The sequence below is a fragment of the Puma concolor genome, chromosome A2 (genome assembly GCF_028749965.1).
Source record: "Puma concolor isolate L17-30 chromosome A2, mPumCon1.1.hap2, whole genome shotgun sequence".
Lineage (NCBI taxonomy): Eukaryota > Metazoa > Chordata > Mammalia > Carnivora > Felidae > Puma > Puma concolor.
Window position 1 is genome coordinate 17,023,210 of NC_141668.1, and position 17,574 is coordinate 17,040,783.

A 17,574-nucleotide genomic window follows, 5' to 3' on the forward strand; every position below is an offset into this window, starting at 1 on the left:
GAATGAACCCCAATCAGGCTTCATGCTGACAGCGCAGAGCCCAATGCAGGGCTCAATCCCACCAACTGTGAGATCATGACCTGATCCAAAATCAAGAGTTGGTGCTCAACGGACGGAGCCACCCAGGCACCCCTGAAATCCCTTTTTAATGCATCAGGATCATGAAAGAGGTTGCAGAAAGAATGCCTAAGCAGCGTAGCTGTCTCGTGCCCGTCACCGGACGCACACACTCAGTATCCCACAGTCCGGTGGTCTCCCAGAGCTGTGCGGTATTGGCATCTTTCCATCAGACGTGTGCACATTTCTCAGACCACACATTATGGTTTCCATAAGTGACAGCTGCGACATATATTTGTGTCATCTCTCAATAACTACACCTGAATTTTACACAGACTTATAAAAGATAGTAGTGGTGTGCACCAGTTAAACTCAATTGAGTTCCAACATGTAGACTCCACCTAAGATTTTCATGTAGCTTTCTATTGCAACCAATCAGTACCTATCACTCTTTTGTTTTCATTAGAGAACAATGCCTTGAAATCACGAACGTAAGCCACTCGTAGAAGAACTTGGTACAGATTTTATTGTAAGTGTGAACTACTGAGATTCAGCCAAGTATCTTCCCCTCTACTCTCACATTTAAAATGAATCTTGTGCCATTCTGACCACAGTTTTTACCAGTCTTAAGATAATGTTCAAAAAATGATGAGGTACCACTCTGTATAACCAACCATCAACTTGAGCTTTGAATTAACACGAGTTCTGGCAATTCGGTTTTTACCAAATGGTTTCTCCGATGAGCCCCGATTGCCTGTTTCACAGGAGGAGGAGAGGTTTTTGTAAGATGTTTCTGTTCTCCTCTTCAGGCTTGCAAAGTCTGTCCCCTTCCTTTAGTTTTCTGTTCTAAGATTTGGGCTTGCTTTCTCTTCAAATGAAAAATGGACACCAACTGTTGAGGAAATAGAGAACCTTTATTTGTGTAGAAACAGTCCTGAGAAGGCACTTTTCTCTTTATGTGTCTCCAGGGAAGCTGTGGAATCAACACGTCTCTGCCTTAGCTCAGGTGGCTACTGTTTACCCTCTAGATTTACAGGCATATCCAAGCTTCCTCGGGGGACAGTGTCTCTAGAAACATGAACACTTCACGTACACATTGCTTCACATAAATGTGTTCTTTAGAATACAACAAAATATGCTGTTCGAAAAGCATATTGAGTTTTATTGCAGGACATTAGAGGCATCTCCACCGTAACAGAGTATGAGATTGTAGTCAGTATGAGATGTGTAGTCAGCCGGTACTCACAAGCAGCAGGCTGGCCAACATGTGGGTGTGAAGCCATCCTGGGCTGTCAGTTACGCTATTCGGACGCCTAAGGCCCACGTAGAAGACATGCATGTTAAGCTTAATGGAAGTCTGTGTGTGACCAGAGAGGGGTCTCCTTTATCACTTGATCACTGGTGTGCCTCAGCCTTCCGTATTACTGGTGTCACTCTCATTCAGGCTCTAATTGCCTAATACGTGAGTTATCGCTGCAGACTCTGATTACTTATTCTCTTTCAGAGAAAGCGTGTGTCTTAACCATGATTTGCAAGATCCCGTATGATCTGGCCTTCTGGTATTGTCTGGCCTCATCTCTACTTAGTTTTCTCCAACCACACTGGCCCCTTTGTCACTTTTTAAACATCCCAGGGCCCTCATGCCTCTGGGCTTTGCACTTGCTGTTGACCCCTTTGCCCGGAATGCTTTCCTCCCCAGATATCTGTATGACAAACCCGTACACTTCCTTCTGGCATTTCGCAGAATGTATCTGCTTGTTGAGACCTTTCCTGGCCAAATTCCCTCTACTCTTGGTATCTCTCCTATTCCTTATTCTCTCTTTAATTTTTCTCTTTAGCACTTATTTCCATCAACATAATATATATATATTTATGTATCATTTTATTGTCTGTCTCTACTAGGACTCAGTAATCTCCATGAGATTAAAACAATTTTTGGGGGCGCCTGGGTGGCGCAGTCGGTTAAGCGCCCGACTTCAGCCAGGTCACGATCTCGCGGTCCGTGAATTCGAGCCCCACGTCAGGCTCTGGGCTGATGGCTCAGAGCCTGGAGCCTGTTTCCGATTCTGTGTCTCCCTCTCTCTCTGCCCCTCCCCCGTTCATGCTCTGTCTCTCTCTGTCCCAAAAATAAATAAACGTTGAAAAAAAAAATCTTAAAAAAAAAAACAAAACAATTTTTGTTAGTATTTTGTTCACTGCTGTATCCCCAGTGCTTGGCACCTACTAGGTGCTTGGCATTTACTGATTGACCCTGTTAATAAATTACTTCTCTCATTTCCTTTTGCCTTCCTTCTGCTTTCGGGTAGTGCTACCTAATGCGACCAGATTAAATGATGATTTTTGGCCACTTTCGTCTCAACAACTCTGTCCGTATTCCATTGCCCATTAGATTAAAATTTGTGTTTCTCAGCCTAGATTTAAGAACTTCAGCAGTCTTTTCCTGGCTCACCCTTCTAGTCTGATCTGCATCACCTAACCGGGACTTCTGTTTGGGAAGACTGGCCTACTTGCTGGCCCCAATTTTGTCTGGCATGTTTCCTCCCCACCCCCACAACCATTACCCAAGTACAGATTCCAGTTTAACTAGCCTGTAGATACAGGTAGAATAACGTGAGCAGCAGTAACACAGACTTTCTGTTCTCTACCCACTAAGACCTCAGTCTTCTGCACGGTAACCTTCCCATCCAGGGTCCCCACGGCTCCCAGAAGGCGTCTCATTTGCGACCCAAAAAGTAGTGCAGCTGTAATCACCACGAAGCCTCTGTGCTGTTTTCCCTCTCTGTGCAGAGGTCTCCTGTTCCTCAAACACCTGTAAGGCGGCTCATTTTTTCTTTTGGGGTTGCCTGCTGTGAGAATGCCTGCGTCCTGGTGGACATTTTGTCTCACAATCCCAAGGGCACCAGTTTTCCAGACTGCGGCTGGGGCAGGGGCTTGAAAGGGAGAACGCCCTTCACTGCAAATCCTTCCTCTTTCCTCCCTCCCTTCCTTCTGGAATGTCTGCTGGGCTCCTGCAGTGTTTAACCAGGGCCTCTTGGGGATAGTTCTTTGCCATTTTTCTGACAGTCCCTCATGACACAGCTCCTCTGGCCTGTTCACACAGCCAGCGGCCCCACCGCTCACCTCTGTGCATGCCCTACTCACCTGACCTCCACCTGGGCACACACAGAAGCCTCCACACTCCAGCTTCCGACCTGGGACCCAGGAACTCATACCAGTAGACACTTGTGAGCCCAGTGACTCTGTACCCCAACAGACGTGCCCAAGCCAGTCTCCGTTCCTCTGGGAGACGTCACTGTGCGCTACATAATGAGATTTTGGCTTGCTTTCTTTTGGGGTGTCCTTGATTTTTGAAACGTTTATCTTTTAAGGCCCAATTCAAGAATTTGCTTTTCTGTCAGGTCCTTTTTACTGACTCAGCCTCTGAGAGCTTATCCTCCTCTTGGTGATGACTTTCACTGTCTGAGCTGCTCATTTAGCATTTAGCTATGTGTGGCCTTCTCCGTTAATGACTGGTTTTTTTTTATTTTTGGTTTTCTTTTTTTTCCGAGTCCTTCCTATCTCCTCAAGTGGCTTGCCAGCTTTTCCCAGGAAAGATAGAAGCTCCTCCCTCTTTACTTCCTGTACTGCATGTAGCATTGTCTTACCTTCGTAGGCATGGTTAAAATTGTTTATTGACTAAACACGTTCATAAATACCCTTTAGAAAAGTCAGGGGTTAGCATTGTTTCGGCCGCACGGAAAACTCATTTATGTAGGGCATCTCAGACCATCGTGACTCCAGAGGACAAGCATATGCAGGTTTAGGTGTACTTGAGCGTAGCACGAGTATTTTTGTGCACCCATTTACATGAGTCCTCGACCCAGCCTCCTGTTGTTCCTGCACCTTCTCTTTCAGATATTCTGGGGTACACCTGGCATTTAGAATCTAGGGTGTCAACGGTGAAAAGCAGCATTCTCAGAGGGATTCAGCCCTCACCGAGACCTTGTCTGCCCAGAGGACACAGGGCACAGACACACAGGCCCTTGGCAAATGAAGGTCTTGACCTTCCAACATGGGCCAACAGTCCTCATGCTGAGGGCTGGCCCCTTTAACACAAAGCGAGGTCTCTTTGCGGTAGATCCTATGCGGCAGCTCTGAGAGTACCTTTGAGCCACAAGCTCCTCGACATGTCCGGCGTTTTTGCTCCTTGGCCCGGGATTTTTGAAATCTTGTCGTCCTAGGCTTACTTGATGTAATGAGGAACCACAATAGGGGTGCACTGGGACTTCAGCTGAGCCGCCCTCCTGATTTGTCCGAAATGTCCTGTGTTCTGTTGGAGGAAGAGAGGAGCCAGCGTGAGTGACCATGGAGGCTGTGCTTGGCTCTGAAATCGTCTTAATGGAACTTCCAGATAATGTCATTCTTCATTTTTCCTAATACCAATTTACAGATTGCATCCCAGGCTCCCCAGAGAAGCAGAACCTGCCAAGTATGCTTGTCATTTCTTCTAATTAGGTTTTTAAATAAATCAAAGAATCTTGTTTTCATTTACCTTGGATTATACAGCGACAGTGTTTTTGTTCCTGTGCCCATAGAGGCATTCCCCACTGAAAGGACACCGAATTCCTGACACTTCAGAAGCTGAGGCCCTTCCCTCCTCTCTCCTGAGCACTCCGTTCTCCCAGTGCTGTTGCCTCTCCTGTTTCCCCCTCCCACCAAAGTGCCCCATAGACTGAGCTCTGTGGCTGAAAGGGAGCAAGAAGGAAGGATACAATTCTTCTTGCCTTACTTGCTTTTCCCCCTTTTCCTGATCTCCAGTCCTTCCACGTATCTATTCCTTTTGGCATGATTCTTTGGATCTGGGATAAGCAAAGGAGCTAAGTAATCACGGAGAAGAAGAGAGCTGGCCAGAGCCTGAGGCTAAGCCCATTCCCCCAGCCCCAGCCCCCCCCCATCTTTTTCTGGCTCTGTGCCCCATCCGGGTCCTTTCCCCAGAGTGCCTTCTCTGCCCCTTTCCCTGCTCCCAGCATGATTGGGTCTCTGCCTGGAGGAACCCTTCCCTGTCCATTCATCCTTTTATCACTGTGGCCTCATTGTTAGAGGTGGAGCTCCAGAGAGCGGTGATTCCTTGCGTTGGGTCTGTCTGGGAACCCTGTCTGGAGAGAGGTGCTCCGAGCCTGAACTTTGGCCCGCAGCGGTTCTGGTCTCTAAGCTCTCCTGAAACAGGGAGACCAAGACAGGGTTGCCATGCCAGCTTTGAGGACTCTTGGGTATCTCCTCCCACTTCTCCGCTCCTGATGTGGTCCGCACCTGTGGATTTGCGTGGGGGTGACAGCAGGGGGTGTATCCTTAAGAACACAGCAGGAGAGATAAGGTCAGCCGGCAGGTAAATTTGGTCCTTCTTCAGGGACAAACAGGTTTGGTGTATGTCTTGTTGGGAAGGGGCACAGCCGGCCTTGTACATGCTTCTTGGGGTCAAAGTTCAGACTGTTAGGGGTAATAATTCAATTGCCTTGGGCACTAAGAAGCCCCACAGCCCTTTTACAAACCGGAGGCCTGTACAGCTGGGTCTCCTTTCCCTTCCCTCCCCTTCGCTCCTCCCTCTTCCCTCCCTCTTCTCTCTTTTCTTTCTATCAAACCTCGTTCACTATCACCAGATATTCATTGCTACCTAGAGAAAATCACATCTCTGGCTCAGAGGAAGAAACTATAGCTTTCTCGGTGGTGCATATGAATCAGGGACTTAGGACCAAAGGTGGTAGGTGGGTGGGATGGTGTTAGATCTTGAACTCCTCCACCACTGCTTGCCTCGGAACCTTCTGTCCCAGGCCCAGCTCCCGTGATCTCAGGCTGAGATAACGTTACTTCTGTGCTTGATAGGAGCTGAAGTTGGGGAAAGGGCTGTCACTGCTTTGAATGCCAGAGTGCTTGCAGCATGGGGAAACATGGAGGGCCAAGTCAGAACTTAGAGTGTGTTGTTTTACAGTCACTATTAGTCTGCTAGTTGGATTGTGTCCACTGTCGGGAAGTACAGCCTATCCTTGTGTTAGTGTTATTTAAATAGATGTTGGTCATGATGTGATAAGATACCATCTGTATTATATCCTCTATTGTCTTAATTTTCATAGATGTTATGTGTGTACACACACACACACACACACACACAATTTACAACCTAATGGATTTCCTTTGGATGCTAACATTGAAGTAACTTTACATGATATTTAAAACATTGGCCTTTAAATTCATTGAAGAGAGTGAATTTAAAAAACTTTTAAATTCCAATTTGCAAACATGTGTGGAATGACTTAACGACTTTTTAAAAGTTTATTTTGAGACCAGAAAGAGAGAGAGGGAGAGAGCGTGCATGCATGTGCAAGAGTGAGGCAGGGGAAAAGACAGAGGAAGACAGAGGGAGAGAGAGAGAATCCCAAGCAGGCTCCACCGTGGCAGCACAGAGCCCGACAGGGGGCTCGATCCCACCATCTGTGACATCATGGCCTGAGTGGAAATTAAGAGTCAGTCACTCAGCCAGCCAAGCCCCCTAGGTGCCCCTTAATGACTTTTTTTTTTACTTAACACTTTTCATAGTGAATGAAACATTGGTTTAAATAACTGATTAAGAGATTTTGGGCTTTTTTTTTTTTTTTAAAGGAAAAGTAAATACTTACAGTCTAGATTCTGACATTTTGACTTTGTATTTAGTTTACATCCTCAAATAAAAACTAACATAACCAAGCACAAAAATTATTTCTTTTCTGAGCAATTTCGGCCCAGAAGCTTATTATCCACCTACTTTGAATAACTTTGACCCATTGAAACACATAAACCAAGAAGTCAGCAGTTAAAATCTGATTCACTGAAACAATTTTTATTAGTTGAGGGACTAAAATCCATGTATATTTTATTACTATGGGAAAAGACCTTAGGCCTTCACCCAGAATTTACTTAATTTTGCATATGATTATAAACCTTAATTACCTGATTCCTCAGATTATAAACTATTTAGAAACTGTCATTTAAGAAATTAAGGACAACAAAAGATAAGCACAGTGACACTGAAGGGATCTCTAGTTTGTTAGAAAAATGACCATTTTTTGTAGTAAAATGCATCATGTTGATTCAGGGAACAACAGATGTTGGTGAGGATGCAGAGAGAGAGGATCTCTTTTGCATTGTTGGTGGGAATGCAAGCTGGTGCAGCTACTCTGGAAGACAGTATGGAGGTTCCTCAAAAAACTAAAAATAGAACTACCCTACGACCCAGCAATTGCACTACTAGGCATTTATCCAAGGGATACAAGTGTGCTGTTTCGAAGGGACACATGCACCCCCATGTTTATAGCAGCAATATGTCAACAATAGCCAAAGTATGGAAAGAGCCCAAATGTCCATTGACAGATGGATGGATAAAGAAGATATGGTTTATATGTACAGTGGAGTATTACTCAGCAATCAAAAAGAACAAAATCTTGCCGTTTGCAACAACATGGATAGAACTAGAGGGTGTTACGCTAAGTGAAATTAGTCAGAGAAAGACAAATATCATATGACTTCACTCATATGGAATTTAAGATACAAAACAGATGAACATAAGGGAAGGGAAGCAAAAATGGTATAAAAACAAGGAGGGGGACAAAACATAAGAGACTCAAAACACAGAGAACATTATTATTGCACTATATATATGCTAACTAACTTGAATATAAATTAAAAAAATAAGTAATTTAAAAAAATGCATCGTGTTGTGTTTATGAAGAAAAATTCAGATTATGGTCTGTATATTCTGGCTCTAAAGGCATGAGAGTATGTATTTTCTGATGGTCTTTTAAAACTCAATATCATTTAAATAAAGTTGGTTTTATAACTGAAGCACTTGACTTCATACGTTATCATCTGGAGAACATGCCATACTGAATTGTTCATATGATGATGTTGGTATATTTACATGTTATCCCAGAAAGCTGAGAGAGGACATGTCTTAACCCTGTGGTTGTCAAACTCTTACTATTAGCCCACATCCCTTTTTCAAAAGAGATTATGATTTAGAATCCTGATATGGAAAACAAGGAAAGGAAGAGGTATTCTGGTTTCACAGAGTATGTACGGGTCCCTCCACCTGCTTGGTGCTCTTGCTCCAATCCTCAGTGACCTCTGAGGAGCCTCTTAGAGTCCCTGGAGCCCCACAGGCGCAAAGCCAGATCGGAGCAGGGGTTATTGGTAAGGAAGGAGGCTTTTCAGGCATCCTTAAATCATACCCATCAGTGATCACCTACCATGAGTGGAATTGCTGTGTTTGTCTGCAGCGTGATCTCCCGCGGGGTTGGTGGATAGTGTGTAGACTGGAATTCACTCCAGTTTCCTTAGCATCACTGCAATACTGAGGAGCGGCAGGACTCAGGTGCCCCATGCACTTTCTGCAGGTGGTGCTGCATCAGTGATCTGTACCAGGAGATCTGAAGGAAACAGGAGAGCAGCACAAATTGGCTTGCGGGAAATCTGCTCGTGAACATTTGCAAACTAGAATTTTCTTATTGTTGCCTTGAGTGCTGCTGCTGCTTCCACTACTGTTACTTCCTCACCCCCCTCCCACACCCCCTCCCCCCTCCCCCCCTCCCTCCTCTCTTTTTAGTAGTAGAGCAGAGACACTTTCCAGTAGTGTAACTAGATGCCTGGATCTCCCTTATCTTTTGCTCTTTGAAAATTCAGTGGATTGTCCAACTGACTTCATGTTCCAGAACGTGTTCTCTCCCCAGGCAGAGGAGAGCCGTCTGCAGGCAGGGTCCCTAACCCCTCGCCGGCAGGGGGAGACCGCAGGTTGGGTTGCCCCAGTCCCGCATGGTTCTAGGCGCTTTGTGGGAGTCAGACACCTGCGTGCATACCCCGCGCGGAGCGAGTGGAAGCATCCAGGAGGCAGGAGGCTCTAGTTGCGTTCCTGATAACTGTCCCTTCCGGGGGAGTGGGGGGGGCTTGCAGTCCCTTCTAGTCTTCTTTGGCAATCGTAATACTTCAAGTTTTGGCTCAAAAGTGATTATCTCAGCAAGGGAAGCCACACATCAGAAGAGGGCAGTTTGCCAACAATCTATACTAGCACCTTTCCCAAGAAAGGCAAGGCCTTTCACACTCGAATGCTTTGATTCACTATTTTACAGATTAGCTTTGTTATAATAAGCTGCTTTCAGTGCTCAAAGCCCACAGTTATTCCTGCAGACCTACCTTCTAGCCTGTGCTTTGCAGGGAGGCCTGAGCATTCCCAGCTAGGATTTCCGTGGAGCTGGCAGTGTTAAGATTCCACCTGTTCCTCTTTGACCCTGCTGCTCGTTTTGTACTGTTAGAGAAAAGATACACCTCAGAAAGTATATTTATTGTTCGTCGAAACTGGCAGTGCCTGTCAGAGAGGCCAAACTGTGTGATGCTCACAGTCTTGTGAGCTCAGAGCTAGACTCCCCGGCGGTGCTGTGTCCTAATTACGAGACCTTGGGCACATCACTTACTGCGCCACAGCTTTGTCATCTGTAAAATGGGAGTAAAAATGCTACCTATTTCTTAGGTTGTGGAGATTGAATGAGTTACAATTTGTAAAGTGCTTCTGAGAGTGCCTGACTCATAACGAGTACTACATTCATGTTAGCTGCCGCTGCTGGTATTGTTACTACTTATTGCTATTGTCAGGCGTGAGAGTTAGGTTCTCCTCTTAGTTTCCCCAAGATGTGGGTCAAGACCAAGTAGCTTAGTGTAGATTTGTGGCTGGGATAGAAGCCTGAAGCTGTTGGCCTCTTGAAATGTCAACTCTTGGCAGTCGGGAAAGAGTGCCTGTTTTGAACATAGACCTCATTCTGGATGTTGGTCCTGCTGCTTAACTACTAGAGTAAAAATGTAAAAAAAACAAAAACAAAAACCAGAGGATACTAATGCCTGCGGTTGTTAGGTTATAAAACTTAGAAATGACAGAATAAAGAGCCTGGTTCATATTATACGCTCTACTAGTTCTATATAGCAGCTATTATATTTATTATATTCTGGAGAGGAAATCTAGGATGCCCTGAGTCATGGAGATACGGAGGCAGTAGGTAGGTCAAGAAGGACTGTTGAAGTTTGCCCTATTATCGAATGCTTAAGATGACGTTTTAAATTTGCTTACGTTTGCTTTGTTTATGTATACTCTCTTTACTACAAGGGAACTCTTCAGAACAGACTGTTAATATTTCTTCTTGTATTTTGAATTGAATGTTGTAGAAATCGGCCCTCAGGAGGAAGTGTGCGGTCTGTAAAATCGTCGTCCACACCGCCTGCATTGAACAGCTAGAAAAGGTGAGACACCGCCACCTGCTGTAGTGTTCGCTACACTGCAAGTATTTGGACTTCAAAGACCAGGTGTCCTTTCTTATTTCCACCTTTTTCAAGAGAGTGCCCTTTAAAAAAACTGGAAGACCAACATTATTACTGGAGTAGTAACAGAAAAGCAGTGCTTAAGGTTAATTTGCTCGATTGCTTCCCAAAGGAAAACTTGGTATCATTCTATGTTGCCTCTTGGGAGGAGGAATGGTAAGATTAGAGAGAAAAGACTAGCACACACTAATTTTCTTTACAATGACAGACATCGTTACTCACCCATTGGATATTCCACAAGATTTTTTTTTTAAGAAGAAAATCCATAAGCTCTTTAAAATGATCATTTAGATTCGCCTGATGTTCGTGAATTTCTTTTTCCTAAAGTGGCTGCAAGGAAGACAACCAGGCCAGAAGCCAGCTCTCCTTCCTTTCTTGGGGTGGTGTTCTGCTTGCACAGCATGAATGTGTGGGTGGGCCGGAGGTGACATCCCCATGGTGTCTTGCCTCCAGAAGAAGTAGATTCTGTAGAGTCCATTGAGCGGTCATTTGTGGGAACAGGAAGGCTCCAGTCATGAGCCAAACGCTGTCCTCTTTCGTGCCTCTCCTTTATTGCCATGTGTGGGTCTCTGTGTTAGCTATGTTCTTGAGCTGCCATGTGTAAATGTGTTGAAATATTGTAATCCCCTGAGACATGCATTATTTCACAAACATATTACCAGTTGTTGCCAACTGGTATTTTGTGGGGACGAGTATTAACATTTTTTTTCTCTCTGTCTCTTTATCTATCTATAGTTTGTTGGGTTTTTTGTTGTTGTTGTTGTTGTTTGTTTGTTGCTGTCCCAACCCCATTTACTTACCTCCTCCTTCATTTCTGTATTCCCTTCACTTTATCAAGTAGCTAAAGAAGATGTCCATGTTTCCAGGAGGCCTGCCCACCTAAAAGAAAGGCAGGACTGCAGACTTAAAGAAAAATTTGTGCATGTGAAATCATCATCATCATATTAAAAATTTCTCAAGTTTATGTTGCCCTACTTTTAAAATCTGCAGCATAGCTGCGTGATTTCAGCTGCCTTGTATTTTTTTTCTTACTCTTTATCTCTTTTCCTCAAGTTTACAGTGTAAGAGCACTATTGTTTAAAGATCTGTTGCTTTCATCAATGAGAATGAAGAGACGTGGACTGGAGATATAGGATCACTTGGGACCCCTATAGATTATCTGGGGTGATGATTTCAAGTGTTAAACTGTGGGGCTTTTGTTTTGTAGTCTCACTATGTGTATCATTGTTGATTTGTTCAAGTAAGTCAGTCTAGTCTGATGCTTATCCCTAATATAATGCACTTTTCTTTTTAAATGACAGATTAATTTCAGATGTAAACCAACATTTCGAGAAGGGGGCTCAAGATCGCCAAGAGAAGTGAGTGTTTCAGAACTCGACTTCATATGCCACCTTTTGTTTCCCATTGATTCACTGGATTAACAGATATTCGCCTGGATTCAGAACCAAAGTCTAGCTCTATCCATTCCACTCGGTTTCTTATTAACACATCCATAAATACCACCAGTAAAATCTCCCAGTCTCCTCAGCACGTGTACATTGCCCTATAGTATTTTCATGAAATGCACTGGGGATGAAGGTTTTAATGAGCAGGTAGGAGGCAGTGGTAGAACTGAAGAGGTAAGAAATACATGGCATTTTATTGTGCTGTGGTCCATTTTCATTTCATTTTTTTTCAATTTTGAGTGGGTAGAAGCTATTCAGGGGGGCAGCATAGTTACTGAGTATTCCCATGAACACTGAAGCCAAACTGGTTTCCATACCAGTCTTGATGCTGTATGATTTGAGGTATCTCACCTAATCTTTCTGAATTGCAATGTTTTCATCTGATAAGTGAGTAAGTGGGTAGGTAGACAGGTAGAGAGATCCATGGAAGGACTACATTCAGTGCTCAGTCCTTGACTTCACGGCCCAGTAGTGAAGACAAAGAGGTAAATGGGAAATCATAAGGAAGAGCAATTGCCCTGTTAGTCGTAAGCAGAGGGGAGGATAGGAGAAGAGCTGCGTTTAGACCTAATTTGTCTGTTTAGTTCTTCTTCGAAGAGATGGAGTACATGTTGAAAAGTTAGAGAAGGTAAGACAGTTGGTAGAGGTTCTCAGCCCTCCTGTGTTATCCTGGATAGTTTATCTCCTGGCCCCAAACTGCACTCTCCAATTGGCAAAACAAAAGGCTGCAGTGAGCCCATCCTCCCTGGAACAGAGTTGAGCTTTCCAGGTGTTACCACTGTATATGGTGCTTTCAATAAGAGAAAGTGGAGGAAATGCCATTTTTGTAAAATATACTTCCTCCATTTCACTTACCTTCCTGGTGAGATTATTTTCAGTTCTAAATATAGGTTTGTCCTCTTGGAAACCTTCCCAGCTGGTGTACTCCTCAAACTAGCTCTGTGCACTGATGAACGGGTGAGAGAGGTTAAGACACCAGAGGAAGGGCTTCCTGGAAGAGGTAGCAAGTAAACTGAGACCCAGAGGAGTTATCTTAAGTGAAGGTGTGGTTAGAGGGAGGGTAAGTAGGAGGCGAGTGACAGCCTCCTAGACAGAAAGAGCACATGCTCACAAGCACAAAAGTGAGAAAGCATAACAAGTAAGATGTGAAATTCAAGAGATAAGCAGGAGGTAGGCCATGAAGGTCCTTGTAAGCCACATTACAAGTTGAGTGTTTTATCATCATGGTAATTTGCAGGAGGGCGGGACATTAAACTATTTTAAGCAGACTATATTACTTTGGCTGCAGTGTGGAAGGAATACCATATAGTTCAAGAGCAGCCATATTGAAGTCATGGAGAGAATTTAAGGAGCTGTTCTGGTGGTGATCTGAACTATGAGTAATCCTGAGGGTGAAGAAAATTAGTGGATAGGAACTTGAAGGAAATAAAGTTGACAGGATGTAATAATTGGTTGGATTAAGGACACAAAGAGGAGTCCAGAGTAAACCAGCCTTCTGTCCTAGAAAACCGATGAAATGTTGGAAAATGAGTTGACCTGAGAATGGGTTGGGGAGTTGATGAGTTTAGTTGTAGGATTTTCAAGTGTGTGGTGTCCTTGAGGCCCCAGCTGGAGATGCCCAGTAGACAGCTGAGTGGGTATGTGTGTTTGGAGCTTAAGAAGGAGTTTGGGTTAGAGGTAAGACATTTGTGAATCGTCAGCATGCAGTAAGTAAAATTGTGAGAATAGATGAATGTGTAGAAAAGGAAAAGAAGCCGTGTGAGTACAGACTGTGAGTATGGAGAGAGTCCCTGACATCTTATTGACAAATAATGAAAAAGACAGTGTGAAAAAAGACATCTCATTGTTACTAATACAGGAAGATTAGGAGAAAACATGAAACGGAGTATGTTGGGAGTGGAGGTTGTGGAGAGAGGAAGAATAATTGTCCCTGTCCCTTGTCCTCTTCCACTGTGTTTGGCCATTGTATCAGCAATAGGAAGGGTATGGGTCATACATAAGGTGAGGAGAGTGCAAGAAAAATGATAGGCTTGTGGGTACCCTTAATGCCACCCGAGTGCACTATAGCATTGGCCAGAAGATAGCTCAGTAAGTACTCCAATGAAGGAGAAGATTCCTTTAGGACAGTAGATGGAATAGTTTTGTGTTTTTAACAAGAACTTAGTGAATTTCCAATCAGGGGATCCATATGTCCAGTCTTAGCTTCCCCGTCCTTTAATTTCTCTCTTTCTCTAAATAGATAGTGGTAACTGTTGTGCACCATTTTCTACTGCAAGGGGTTATATATTGTTTTAGTTTTTAATAGTGGTATCATTTCTCTTCTGTGGAGCCAGACCCTCCTCCATAAGTGCTTTGAACACCTTTTGTCTTTGTACCAAGGGCTTGATATATTTTTCATTCCTAAATTTTTACCTCTTTCACCCCTCCTCTAGATTATTTCCATCACCGCGAACATGCTCTGACATCTCCCATCTTAAAATAAATGAATGAAAATATTCCTTAACCACCAACTGTGTCTTAGCTGCTGTTCGATTCTCATTTTTGCATTCACTGCTAGACTTCCAGAAAGTGTTGTCTATATAATTGTTTTGATTATATCACCTCCTAGTCATTTTAACCTGTTCTGATCTGGTTTCCACTCTATTCACTGAAATTGCTTTTTTCAACATCTCTTACGTACCAAATCCATTAGATATTTTTCCATTCTCTTCTTATTTAATCTTTCAGATATATTCAAATTATTCACATTCAAATATATTTCAAATATTTTCAAATCCCCTTCTTAAAATTCTCTCCTGCCTTGACCTCTTTCCTAATTTCTTCTTATTTCATTGGATAGTCCTCCCCACTCTCTTTCATTATTCAATCCCCCTGATTTCTGTGTATTTCTCTGGGCTTGGTATTTGGTCATGTATTCTCTCAGGCCACTCTTGTTGAGAGAACTCATCCAATTTCATGGCTTTGAAAATGATGTCTGAGCTGACAACTCCTAATGTAGCAGTTCCAGTCCACACTTCTTGGAGTTCTGTTTGGCATGTCCGTTGAATATATCACAGTCACATCAAATATAACACATTAAAACCAAACTATTTATTAACATCACCATAAAAACTTTTTTTTTCAATTTTTTTTACACCTCAGAAAATGAGATGGCTATTGATCCAGCTCCTCGGTCAAAAAGACTGGGGGATCATTGATTCCTTCTCTCATATATTCCACACATCTAATTCTTTTGCCAGCCCTATCAATTTTGTTTATAAAACAGATTTCAAACCATCTACTTATCTTCGTTTCTGTTTTTAGCACCCTAGACTAGGACACCATGATCTCTCTTGACTACTACATTAGCTTCTTCATGATTCCTTGATTTTCCCCTTCAATCCGTCCGAATTTGAGAGAGTGATTTTTAAAATGGAAATCAGATCCTGTAATTGTTCCACTGGTTTTCACAGCAGTTAGAATAAAGCCCAATTCTTTATGAAAAGGCCTGTGTAGTCTTGCTCAAGCACACCTCTTCAAACCCATCCAGCTGCCATGTGGACTTTCTTTTACTTCTTGAGGCATGGACCAAGGTATTCCCCACAGATATTTATGTATTTCACTGTTGTACTAGAAGTCTCTTTATGGCTAACCGTTTCTTAGAGTCAGGCCTCAGCTCTAATATCATCCCCTCTGAGGTCTTCCTTAATGATCTCCTCTAAATAGATTGCACATTGTTCTTTATCAAAGTACCTTGTTCTGCCCCCTCAGAGTACTTTGCATGTCATAATTGTTTATGGATATTACTCATTTGCTTGTTTGTCACCACCCCCCGCCCCCAAAGTGTAAGCCTTGGGAGGTCACTCAGGGAATTCGTCCCAAACTCATTGTACCAGGACACAAAGGGTGTGATTTGTTGACTGTCTGTTGACTAAAAGCATTTATAAACGAGTTAATTTCTCCCCAAATGCCTAAGAACTCTTGTTGTAAGAGGACAGTTTGAAGATGAAACTTACGTAGGCATGACTCATTTGAAATTCTTAATTAAGGGACCTTAGGTAGTTTACTGAATGTAAATGAAAGAACAGTCACTTTAGAAATAGTTTGGCTTGGGTTCAAATGATATTTCTGCTTCTTTCCACGCTGGGTATCTCTAGTTCAGGGATCTAGGGCAGGGATTGTTAACCACAGTACCTTATGCTTTGTGGAATGTCTGACCTATGGAAGTTTTTTAATGAATGTTGGTTGAACACCTCTAAGATGAATCTTTCTGGACCTCAGTTTTCTAAGATATAAGCTATCTGGATTAGGTTATAATTTCTAAGATTCTTTCAAGCAGTCTGTGAATAATGTTAGGAATTAAACTTGTCGTTTGAAAAATAAGTGAGCAATTGTGTTATGTATGTCTGCTAACGATACTGAATTATAAACCCTGAAGTGATGTATCACAGATTTTGAATACCCATAGGTAATAGTCCTTTCCTTCCCCAGTACTTGAAGATAGTATATGAATAATTCAGAGATTATCGATGAATAATACAAAGATGTCATGATGTTAGAAGCCTTACTTTGCTATATTAACAGCAGTATGTCAACACTCGTATTTGTAGTAGAAGGATCCTGAGTCTAATTTCAGTTCCATAATTTAGGAGATGTGAAAAATAGCCAAAAGGAAATAGTGTGAAAAATGAAGGTGCTTGGTAATGAAGGTTAGAAAAGAGAAGTGATTCTGTAGAAATTGTTTTTTCTTCCCCCTCTGATTGATATCGTGATTGATAACCCTTCCAAGTGGCAACTACATGATTGAATCATCAAAAATTAGGTTGACAATTCCATTCCACTCAACACGTGTTTTTGGATGTTTGTTCAAACTATATTAAAGCAGCAGCACAAGAAGTTTCTTTTAGGCCTGTGAAGACCTGTTAATAAAAGGATGCTTGACCTCTCAAATCAGAGCTATGGATGGGAGACAGTTACTCAGTTTCTTCCAAAGTAGTGCTTTTGTTTAAGTTACTTTATCTGTGTCTTAATTTGCAGCCTATTTTCTAGAAAAATGATATTAAAAATATTTCACAACTTTCTGAGTCATATGTTAATATTTAAATAAGCAATTTAAAAATGTTCCTTTCTATTCCCTAAGTAGGTTAAACTACATGGTATTATAAATCTGTGTACCAAATGACACATGTTGCAACCATAAATGATTCATTAAGTCAGTCTTATAATTTCTAAATAATTGTTGATTCCTGGAAATTGTTGGTTTAATCTTTTGATTAGAGCTGTCACTAGCTAAATAACCCCATGAGTCAGCCATGATTTCATAGGCAATTGCATCAAATTCTTCCAACATTTCCCTCCTTAAATTGATAGTCATTAGGTGATGTATAATCTCCGTAAGTGGAAAATTTCTCTACCATCAATGATATTGTTCATTCTCCCACAGCTTTTGCTAAACTAACAGAAATTACAGTAAATTTTTCTCTCTTATAGTACTGATGTTTTTGTATATTCAGTGTTACGACTACTGTCATTGAAATCATTTACTGAAGGAGCTTGAGCCTGAGCTTTCGGAGCAGAGGAAACCACAGCAACATGGTGGTTAAGAGCATAGGCTCCTTTGCCAGCCTGCCTGGGTTGGAATCCTTGTTCTCACCCTTACATCTGAAGTATCTGCTCAATCCCTTAGCTTTGTAATTTGTTGAAAGGAGGGTGATCGTGATAATTC

General features: G+C 42.6%; 1 protein-coding gene across 8 annotated transcripts in view; it reads left to right on the forward strand.

Annotated features, from left to right (window-relative positions):
* DGKI (diacylglycerol kinase iota) overlaps positions 1 to 17,574 on the forward strand; it is a 441,829-nt gene that overhangs the window by 177,210 nt on the left and 247,045 nt on the right. For 7 of the 8 annotated variants that reach the window (XM_086689190.1, XM_086689223.1, XM_086689216.1 and 4 more), the window contains 2 exons: positions 10,273 to 10,347; positions 11,727 to 11,783. The exons of the other annotated variant lie outside the window; for it this stretch is intronic. In XM_086689190.1, the coding sequence (XP_086545316.1) occupies positions 10,273 to 10,347; positions 11,727 to 11,783 (132 nt within the window). The remainder of the gene's footprint in view (positions 1 to 10,272; positions 10,348 to 11,726; positions 11,784 to 17,574) is intronic. 8 annotated transcript variants of the gene reach the window in all.